This window comes from Fopius arisanus, unplaced genomic scaffold (genome assembly GCF_000806365.1).
Source record: "Fopius arisanus strain USDA-PBARC FA_bdor unplaced genomic scaffold, ASM80636v1 scaffold00003, whole genome shotgun sequence".
Lineage (NCBI taxonomy): Eukaryota > Metazoa > Arthropoda > Insecta > Hymenoptera > Braconidae > Fopius > Fopius arisanus.
This window is the reverse complement of record NW_011887742.1, coordinates 2567870-2579145: the sequence shown is the minus strand read 5'-3', so window position 1 is coordinate 2579145 and position 11276 is coordinate 2567870. Positions and strand designations below refer to the sequence as shown.

Below are 11276 nucleotides of genomic sequence, written 5' to 3'. Positions count from 1 at the left end.
ATTTCCGAGGAATTTCACGTACTGAAACAATGGGAACAATGGACTATGTCAGAAGATGGTGGGGCGTCGGAGACCCCACGCATGCGCACAAGAGGCTACGGGCATTGCCATGCGCAGACACTCCAAGCGAATGCGCCTTCGTCTGTTAAGAACGACGCGGGACCGGCAACAAAGAATTTCAAACGTGTTTGCTAAACCGCCAAAATTTCCGGATCCCGCCATTTTATTAGGCGGCAAATCGTGAGAAAAATCAGACTTTTTCCCGGTTTTTTGTGGGGGAGTAGATACGACGTAGTATTAATAACATCCTCGATTGATAACGACATTGTTTTTGGTGCAGTATTGCTTCGTGAAAACCGAAAATCATTAGTGGACTATGTTGATATCCGGGGAAAAAGATCGTGAGTGTGGGTCGGTGTCGTGTTGTGGGAATTTCAGGGTTTTTAGCAAGAGATCAGTGTGGTCCTGGTGGATATTTTTTGGGTTCGAATTTGTCAGTGGAGAGTATTAATTGCGTGAATTGTGAATTTTTTTTGGGAATTTTCCAAGTGCCATTTGGTCAAAATGTGAAAAAAAATAAAAAATCACGCCCCGAGGGCTAGTTCACGCTTATTATGAATCGCGGGGCGCTCCGTAACTCAGATTTTCATCAACGTATCTGTCGCTTTAGCGGCGCTAATGACATTATATAGCCCAGTTTGCCATCCCTGCACTAGATATGTATTTATCACAACAAAATGACCTTTTCACACAAATGACTAGACAATTACAATTATGGGATTTGTTTTCATTATTACTGAATAAAGTAACATAACACTATCATTTGAAAATATTTTCAACTGTTTTATGTACATGTTTTCATATAATTTCTATAATAGTTTCCGATTTTTATAAAAAAAAAATAATATTCTATCCAAGGACGCACCGAGAGCCTCGTCGAAAAAAAAAATTGTACAAGCCGCCAAGTGCAAAATCAAGTTCACTCTTAAATGAGAGAAGAATAGTCCTACGATCTCATGTAAATTTTTTTTGGGAAAAGTAGCACGGCTCACTCACGTGGGTGTTTTCGATAATGGATGAGGTAAGGAGAGTATCACGAAGGAGCACGTTCCGGCCCAATACTGAGGTCCCAGTGATCGCAGTTCTTCGGGCAGTGATGATAGGATACTGCACTTGCGTGTCCTGATCTACCTGATGTCATGGATGCGCCTTGTTCCCATTTGTCAGTTGCGGGATCGTAAATTTCTACGATACTAAGGAATGTTGAGCCATCATAGCCCCCTAAAACAGACGATATTATTAACTTTAGAACATTTTTTAATGAATTTCAATCTTTTTTCTCAATTGAAGTATATTTTTAAATTTTTTTTTCGCTAGAAAGTATTAATTAAACTCACCCATAGCATACAATTTTCCATCCAAAACTGTGACACTGAGTGCACTGCGTGCTATTGAAACGTTGCCAACATACTTCCAACAGTCATTCTCAGTATCATATCTTTCGACGGAATTCAATTGGCCACTTCCATCATACCCTCCAACAACGTAAATAAACTGTCCTAAACTAGCCACACCTGCCCCGGACCGACATGAGTTCATGGGTGCTACCATTGTCCATTCGTCATTCTCAGGATGATAACATTCAACTGAATTGAGTCTGTGGGTCCCATCGTATCCACCGATGGCATAAAGTAGCCTTGAATAAATGAAAATTATCAATCAATTTGCAAAATATTAGAACTATCGGAGGAAAAAAAAATCACCCTCAATTGTGATGTCCGATTTATGACTTATTATCGGACAGCAAAGGGAAAACAACCGTTGACATGGTATGTATACATTCAACCCCGTAGATGATATTAGAACTCGCAAGGGTGTTAAGACAAAAATAGTGATTTAATCACCTATTCACAACGGCAACACCCACACCAAGCCTCTTAACATGCATTGATTTGATATTGCTCCAAGCATCTGTTTCTGGATCGTAACACTCGACACTGTTATGATACTGTGTCCCCGAGCATCCTCCGACAGCGTAAAGCAGTCCATCCATAACAGCAACACCAACACGATTCCTGGGAACCGACATTGGTGAACACGGCCTCCATTGATCATTTACGGGATTGTATCTGTCTACCCAATCGCTGTCATACCTCCAACAAAATTAATAAAATTCAAGCATTGTATCTTGCTAAATATTGTCACAATGGAATAGAGAAAAAAAAATATCTTAAAGTAATTATTGGCACGATTAGAGTGGATCGAATTGAAATTGAATTGATAATTTTTTAATGATTGCTCTGAACTATCAAGTTATTAATTGATTTTAATGTGTTAAAAATAAGTGTGAATAAAAATGAACAAACCTGTTGTCACAGGGAGCTAGCCTAGTACCAGGTGAGTTATTTCTACCTCCAACAGCATAAAACATTCCTTTAAGAAAAGCCCCACCAAGCCCAGATCTGGGTACGATTAACTTGGCATGGAGTGTCCAAGTGTTATCATCGACATTGTAGCCCTCGAGAATATCGAGGGAATGTCTGAGAAATCCACCAGCAATGTAAATGACCCTGGGAGTGTTGGGAGTCCTCTCTTTGACAATGGGCTTCTTGTGGAGCGTGAGATCCTTGAAAATTTGTGCCAAATACTCCCTACAGGCTGGCACTTTCTTTAGGACATCGCAGTTCTTCATCTGTTCGCTGAGAAAACTTGGTGTCAGATATTGGCACCTTACAGCATGCAGTATGTGTTCCATCTTGGGGCCTCTGGCATCCTCGTTGTACTTGACCCACTTCAATACAGCATTGTACACTTCCTGCTCCTCCTGTACATTTAGCTCGTCTTTTCGTACAAGGGAGATAAGTTGCATCGCTGATAATTGAAGAAATTCCTCCTCTTGGCATATTCTACTAAAGTGCTGGACAATAAATTGATTGGCCTTACGGTGAAGATTGCGACAGCCATGCTGTTCAGCGAAATTTGCTATTCCAATGGCATTTGTCGGATCTAACTGCTTTTCTAAGAATACACAACAGGCTTCTATCACGTTGTTTACCTGAAATAATGTTAATTATTGTAAAATATTAAAGTTGAAATGATTATATTTTCATAAAATTTTGGGGAATGATAAGTTGTCTAATTTGACAAAATACCTGGAACATGGTAGCTGCTGGGAGAAGAGCACAAACAGTCACTTCAGTTACTCTAATCTGTCCTGTGTACATGAAAAACATAAGCCTAGCCATGGCGGTAGGACAGACGCCTTGCAGTTTTACCCTAGTCATTTCACACTCTTTCAAACCCCCCGTGAACATGGCCTGTAAAAAAAAAAAAAGAATAACTGGATCAACATTATCTGATAAAGTAAAAAGGGGAGGAGAAATTTAAGATAAAAAAAAACAATCCAGTGATACTAGATTCTTCCTAAAGGATTTTTCCTCCTCGTATTTATCATAAATGTGAGAATAATAATTTAAAAAACCTTGAAGTATGGACTAGCAGCGGCCAGTATAACTTTGTGTGCATGAAAAAGTTCAGAGCCGACCTCCAGAATAACATCGGTGAGCATATGATGACTTCTCATGATGAACATCATCCTCATGGCTTCGGTAATGTAATTAGTCATGGAGAATGTCATGTCTCCAAGGTCTGTTTTATCATTGCAGGCATTCTCCAATTCACTCTCGACACCAGACTCCACCGATGACCCAATAACAAACGCCTTCTGGTCCATTTTAATTTTTGGCCCATTTTGAGATAGATTGTCTTCCTCACCATCCATTAATATTACAGAAATAAACCCGTCGAGGTCTGGACAATCAATACAAGTAAACCAAATGAGACAGTTAAATGAGCCAACTTTAACAGTTTTAAAAAAATATCTAGTGACTGTGAAAAATAAAAATTATTTATTATAGGAAATGTTTTAAAAAATTATCAAATTCGATTAACATCTACTTTGTTACCAACTCAATTCATAAAGCATCATATATAAATAACTGAAAAAAAAAAGAAATTGTTTTTATGCTATGCTATGTAGAAAAAATTGAAGCAATGTAGTAAAATAGCTGGTGAAGGACGAAAATTGATTCCCCTCTGGTTTCATTGCAAGGGGAAAAAAGTGCATATTATGAGGGAAAAGATTGTTCCTATCCATGAAAAATATAATAATTTTAACAATAAAGAAAAAATTGTAATTAAAAACATACAGAGTGTCGCGGTATTTTTTCAATCACCTCGGAAAACTAGTAGAAATAATTTTCAACTTTCATCATATCTTTACCACCCGAATATAAAATTTCCATTCGCCTGATCATCTCCCCCACCCCTGAATACCCGAAGAACATAATGCAAGGGGAAAGAACTATAACAGCCCCTTTGAAAAATGTGGGCATTTGACTGATCTGTAAGCTCACTTTATCCAGGAAATCACCCCTCTCCCCAACGAAACCAATGTAAAATAAAATTCCCTACCAACATACCGGAACGCACGTAAACAAGAGTTTTGAACGGTTGTTCACCAGATAGTGAAGGATGAAGATGACACAACACAACTCCTCCGGGGATCCCAAACAAAAAAATTGCAAATCCTACAATCATAGAATTCCCCCCCAAGAATCAGATCAGTCACAGTCGAAAGTCTCAAAAGTGTGAAATAAATTCCACATACTAATTCTCAATGAAATTTACCGCCTCGAACTTGCAGGAACGTAGCCAGCCTCTGGGTGTTTGAGGTTAGTTCACCGGAATGATGAAAATAATAACAAATAACCCTGTAAGCTCCTCGTAAGTTCTCATATGGGGAATCAAACACTAGCAATCAAAATTACCTGTCGCACTGACGTTGACGGTAACAACTGGCCCACGGTAAAGAACAATCGTAGCAATCCCAGGTAATGCCAATGTTAAACTCAATTATCTTCTCGATAAAGCCCATAGCTCTCCATTATCTAAAACACTGTAACTCGTCCCTTGCATTCGACATATGTCCTGGCAGTTGATATCCTTAGAGTTCGATCAGGGTGAACCCTCAAACATTCAACATAAACAACGGCAGATTGGAAGAAAAGCGAAAAAACCGGCTGTTATTTAATCGTCGAAATTCGCCTCGTGATCCCGGGAATGACTTGCGCAACAGAACCTAATATACAATAGCCAATTCTTATTCAAAAGACATAAAAACACTCCGCAGCTCAATCGGACTCTCCCGTTCAATGATCACAATAATTCCACAGCTTTATCACGAGTTATTGTTAATAATTACTCCAGAATGATGAGATCGAAGGCTTTTAACTCTGCTCGCCAGGTTAATTTCCAACTCTTGGCTCTCACTCCTCTACTTGTATAGATCTTTATTATTTTGACGAGTCATCCTTAGACTGCACTTTCACCTGCCTCCAACTGTTTAAATATTTTTTATTATTATTTGGTTTTTCACCTCGAGCGTTTTAACACCAGAATAATCGCCTGATATTACTAATGTCGCGACGAGTGTCTAACAATTTGTGAGGATTGGCTTTATTGTTCTAGAGAATCTCACGCCAAACACGCGTATATCGATGACGCTCTCGTTATGATGATGATGATAATTACGAAGGACGCGGATTTCCCATTATCCTCGAATACGGAAAACTCCTCTCTCGGCATAATCACTTGCGTGGGGGGGCGATGACTCGGCAGGTTTTTTTTTTTTTTTTGGATGGATGGCAAGTGCTTGGACATCTCTTGTGATAACACAGCAATATAGGGAAGGTGGGGTGGGGAGGGGGGGTGCAATACAGGTTTTGTTATTAATTATTCGGAATTTTTTCAACGCTTCTCAAATGAGAAACCTTAATCGGGACTAAGTGACCTCTCAATAAAAACAATTTATTGTTCATTGATCACTGAGGGATAATAAACTAGAGCATTTTGCCTTTTCATTCTCCTTTAATTAACAGTCAAACTTCAGACATTTCAGACAATATATTTATTTCTTATCAATTATGGAGTTGTTTTTTGTTTTTTTTTTTTACCAACAATAACAGTGTAGTTTAGTAGGCGTAACAAGAGTAGACGAGGTAGGTTACGAGAAACCTATCCGAATGCATCGTACGCCAACAAGTCGTGGCAGCGGATTTCAGTGACTTTTATGTTTCGATATTACATGTTTAATACTTCAGTAGCTATTCCACATCTTCGTCTCTTGGCGATATTTCAAATCATTGATGATTATTCACCCATTCATCCATACTAATTCCTCAGAAAAGAAATATTAAAATGGCAAGAGAAATAAGGTTTCCAAAAACAAATTCATCAAATTTATTAAATTTTTTCTGTTAATATTATTAGCCTCACCTAATTATATTTATGTTTGAAGCGGCTTTCGCAAAATGTGGCGCAGATTCCATTGCCAAACACTGGTCAATCTTGCAATTTTCTCGTCGCAGGTATTCATCGAAAGCAATGGAACTAGATCGAATTGCGGCAGTGCTTCGTAGAGTAAAGTTAATGTTTTATTGCCATGTCATTCGAAATTCCTAGTTGCATTTTTATAATCAATTCAATCAAGGTATTAAATTTCAATTCACTCGAATCAAATTGTCCATTTTTTCCGTACGAATGTTTTCGATTAATGAATTTTCCATTCAACGAAAAATTCTCCGGGAAAATGGCTAAGTTCAATTGAATTAACGGAGCGTCATTAAAAATTTAACCGACTCCACACAATCCCATAGGCCGTATAATAAACATTCTTCAACAATTTCCGTATTCCTTGATTCACACACACACACACACACACACACACACACACACCAATTTCTTATGATTTTCACACGGAGAAATAAATTTTACAACAACTATACCAGGGCAAAAAATTCGAACGCGTCAACATTAAATGGCTGTGGACTTGAAGATTAGGAGAAAAGATGATCAAATTTGCAAATTTGCAAACATAAGAGGTAAGTTGTGATGTATGAGTTGTGAGTAATTTTTTTCTCCGTGCATCGTCAATGAAATGAGAACTCGAGACGTGAAAAGTACCAACCCCCTCAACGACATCGCCATCTCCCTCGTAACCATAATATAGTACAGGCCGTACAGGCTCTTGTTGGCGCACAAAAGATATTAGTGGGCAATCGATCATTGATTCGTCAGAGCTCCGGTGACCCTCTATGAATGAGTGTAACAGGACTCTCCGAATGCCCGTGCAGTATAATAAATATTTCTTCACCACAATATTATATACAAATAAATCCAGATTGAACGTTTTCTGACGACAACTCGTCGCTCGACATTCACCTGTGGAAGAGAACAGATTCTCACTAGATCATATATCATCAGGTTCTAGGGAACGTAAAACAGCCATTCGATCAAATCACAGATTGATCACTCCCGCTCGAGTAATAGAATCTAAAATCTTTGTTTATAATTTTTTTATCCATTGTCATCGTCTTTCCATCCCTTCATAAATCTATCTTTGATTTTCTTTAGGCTGGGTAGACACTAGACAGTGGCCCCCTATAAATTTGTATTTTGATCACTCATCAATTTATATTCATACTGGAAAAAATGCTTTATTTCAATCAAATAAACAATTGTTTTCAAACATTTTTCATTCCCGAATAACAACTTAATCATATTAAACAAATAATTTATCAACTCCGAACAAATTATTTATTCATCCATTCATTAAATAAAGATTTATTGTTATTTTAAAAACGATCATTTTTTATTTCTGTTTCCATTTTTACTTTTTTGCTTTGTTCCGTTTTTTTTTTTTTTTTTTAATTTATTTATTAGAAAGTGGTAATTGAATTTCAATGATATTTCTCTCTCATGTGGAGAATGACAGTATGATGAGCATAATACAGGAAGCATGAAAATCTAGACAATTTCAGCAGATGAATTTATACTTGCGATCACTTGATTATTTCCAAATACAAATGCTTTCTTAATATTAAAAAAATGTTTAATTGCTAATAGGGATATATGTTTCTATTATGAAGAAAAGATAACAGGTATGTACTAACAACGGAGTTTCAGAGGAAAAGAAAAAAGTAGATTGGATTTAGAAGGTTTATATGAATGAAGTTAATAATTTGATTGAAATAAATAATTTTTCCGATTGCAGCTTGTAAAATTTCATACTCTACGACACCTTTACATCTCTGTTCCTGATCTATAAGAAGAATTTTCTTTTAACCCGTTAGTTATATTTTTTGTCCGAGGACTAAACGCCCAACAGATTCGTCAAAATGTACTCTCATTAGAATCATTACACGATTTTATCCACAGCAACGATGTATAATCTATAATTTTGTTATTCTCATAGATTGGTGAGATTTATGCACATTATTGAACTCTTCAAAACTTCATACAGTACAGCATAACGTAAAACCCCTTCAAGATATATTGCTAAACTGCTTTGATCTTCATTTTTCACAGAAAATAATTATATTCAACTATGCGAGACTACGAGAAGAAAAGTCAAGTGTGTGTGAAGCTGATTCTCTCTCTTTATAATTCATCCCAATATTTCATTGCGAATCCCTACGGAAAAATAGACTAATTGTTTTACTCTTCATTAATCTACGAGAGGAACCGAGGTGTATAATTAATAAGTGTCTAAAGTGTGCATGACATTCTAATTCGATAAGACTTTCAAGAATTTAAATATTTCGTGTTTCTCTCATCGATTACTTTGCTACCGAGAAAATTATTGCACTCATTCTCCTAAACAACCACTAAATTGAAGTTATATCGAGTAACGATAAATATATTTAGATATTTCTCTAATTAAAAGATTGGGCGGATACGACTACTGCTAAGGCCTCGCTTATCAATTATCATATATTATTTTATCCAAACAAATGTCCTTTAAAGTTTTAGTCCCATACATTCATCAACGAACAGTCTAGAAGATTATTAATTATCTCGTTAGGAATAAAATGAGATAGTCTCTTGACATTTTTCATTCATTAGTAATTAAAAGGTGAGATTTGAATGAGATCCTCCTCAATTCCATTCAATGTAGTTGTCAAACATCTTAACAATGTCGCTGCGATTTTATCACTAATTTTATTTTTCACATTCCCTCAATTGGCGCAGGAATATCGGATTAATACACGTGTTATTGAATAAGTGGTCATTCTACGCTGTGAGCCATGGGTGCAAATCCCTCACATTAAAATTCCATAATTTGTTAATTAAAAACCTGAATTTTGAATTAAGATGGCAGTGAATGGCCTGACAATGATCCGCCTCCTATTTTTTTTTTCTCCCTTTGTGTGTGCGAGCGTGTGTGCGACTCTCTCTCATCAACAATAAGTCAAGATGAAATAGATCCCCCAAATTTCAAATAATCTCAATAATTTGGCGCATGTAAAATTTACTACTTCGACGAGACTAGAAACCGATAACTCACCCACTGGCAGACAGTTCAATGTAGATATATCATCATATAATCTTCAACAAGAAAAATATTGAATCGCATTAGTCTACGACACGCAACGATACATGGTGGTGAACCTCAATAATTTTGCAAAATTCAAGACCTCCACGTGTGAAATAATTCGCTTGGAAAAATCGTCGCATTCGCTTGTACATTAGAATTTTTCATTTCTCACACATAAAAAATATGTCTTGACGAAACTTTTCTTCTGTAATAAAAATGGTAAATTAATAGATTTTAGTTTTTTCTCGTGTACAATTACAGGTCCATATATATGAGTAAAGAATAGCATACTAGGAAATATATGAATAATATAAGTTTGACAGAATATTCAGATGTTTCCTAGAAATTGAAGATAGTGTTGAAAAGTTGGTTCAAAGTTGGTGAAATGAATATTGAATGCGGCAGGTTTTTCCATATAATAATTTCATAGGTCCCGTTCCCCTTGAACCCCTCTGTCGACACCTCTGTAGAATAGAATGCTGTAATTATTAATGTATTAACAATATTTCAACGTACAAGAGCCCAAGTTGCCAGCTCATTGGCCGTCCCTGATTTCCAATTTATTCTCAAGGCTTTGCTTGCCACCTCCCACCTCCGGATTTCTACAAATTGACCTATTAATTCTTAGACTGCTTAAATACCGATGAATGCCCCTCAGAGGCGAATACACATCCCTCAAAAATAGCCAACATGTGGATTAGCAGGGAAGATTGATCTATCACGGTGGATGGAGATCCCGATGGTGTTGTCTTGCAGTGAGGATGGCCTTCAGCTCGGATTCGAGTTGTTTTTTGGTACGTTCGCTGAGGGATTTTCCCCCGATAGAGGGTTGGGCCACTCTAGAGGAGGGAGTGTCGATGATCTTGCTGAGATCTCGATTTTCGTGACTCCTGGCGCGTCTGACGGGTCTCTTTGCCCCGAGATCCTCGTGGGGAGGGGTGTTCTTGGGCTCGGTGGGGCTGTTGACGGTGAGTGAGCTCTCCTGATAAGGTGACATAAATGTGGACATTGTGGCGATAGCTTCGGATGATTTGCTGAGCTCGAGGCTACCCGATGCCCATTCCCGCGAGAGTTTCCGGCCAATGGCCGCCCCCAATTCGTTGTTCGGTGATAGATGAGGACTTTTGTAAGAGGGATGGGCGGTGGTGGGTGGTGGAGGTGGTGGTCTAAGTGTGGCGAAGACGGGAAAGGATTGGCCACGCTTAGCGGGACTGCGGGCATAACGTGGAGTGGGTAATCCACCGCTGATTGAGTCGGCTTTAATGGGAGCTGATGGGCGCAGTGTAGCACTACCACCGAAATAAGCAGTACTCAGTCGGGGTGGAGGTGAACCACCGTCGCCGTGGCTAAGACGACGGCCAACCGTTTCCAGGGGACTGCGTGCCCGTAGATTTGTGCTAGACAGGGTGAACTCGCGGGGTTTCATCGGGGCCTCCATCGACACCGGAGACAAACCGTGACGGGACCCCGAGAGATTGGTTGAGCTACGGCTCTTCTCCCCTCTCTCTCTCGGTGACCGCGGCATTAACGGACTCTTTGAACGCGAACGAGCTCGCTCCTTCGAGCATTTATCCTCCTTTTTCGTCGTTTCTTTTTTATTTGATTCCTCCTTCTCCTCTTGCTGAACCCTGTAACCACAGTTTCGTAACGGATTCTCACTCTTGCCATTTGATTTCATTCAATCATTCATTCCATCCATCCAACCCAATCTCCATTTTTATTACTTTTCATTTAAATCCCCCGTCACAGAGAAAGAGACAGGCAGACAAATAGATAGACAAACAGACAAACAGACAGACAGACAGAGAGAGAGAGAGGGGGGGAGAAAAATAAAGTGGTT

The 11276-nt window shown here is 38.4% G+C and overlaps 2 protein-coding genes across 7 annotated transcripts in view; both read right to left on the bottom strand.

Moving 5' to 3' along the window:
* Positions 1-795: 795 nt before the first annotated feature.
* Keap1 (kelch like ECH associated protein 1) lies at positions 796-5698 on the bottom strand. 5 transcript variants are annotated; one of them, XM_011311745.1, is made up of 9 exons: positions 4830-5698; positions 4690-4772; positions 4482-4589; positions 3482-3810; positions 3153-3317; positions 2367-3055; positions 1905-2153; positions 1398-1696; positions 796-1281 (listed from the first exon to the last, which is right to left on the bottom strand). In XM_011311745.1, the coding sequence occupies exons 1-9, from the start codon at positions 4934-4936 to the stop codon at positions 1094-1096; spliced, it is 2217 nt and encodes a 738-aa protein (XP_011310047.1). In that variant the 5' UTR covers positions 4937-5698; the 3' UTR covers positions 796-1093. The 5 variants fall into 5 exon arrangements, with proteins under 5 accessions (XP_011310047.1, XP_011310077.1, XP_011310056.1 ...); XM_011311775.1 differs by having other exon boundaries at positions 797-1281; positions 4690-4720; positions 4830-4887; XM_011311754.1 differs by lacking the exons at positions 4482-4589; positions 4690-4772 and having other exon boundaries at positions 798-1281; positions 4830-4912.
* Positions 5699-7816: 2118 nt separating this feature from the next.
* The window catches only part of LOC105270643 (uncharacterized), a 9679-nt gene continuing 6219 nt past the window's right edge, over positions 7817-11276 (bottom strand). For both annotated transcript variants that reach the window (XM_011311723.1, XM_011311732.1), the window contains exon 8: positions 7817-11064. In XM_011311723.1, coding sequence (XP_011310025.1) covers positions 10155-11064 — 910 coding nt within the window. In that variant the 3' untranslated portion in view covers positions 7817-10154. The remainder of the gene's footprint in view (positions 11065-11276) is intronic.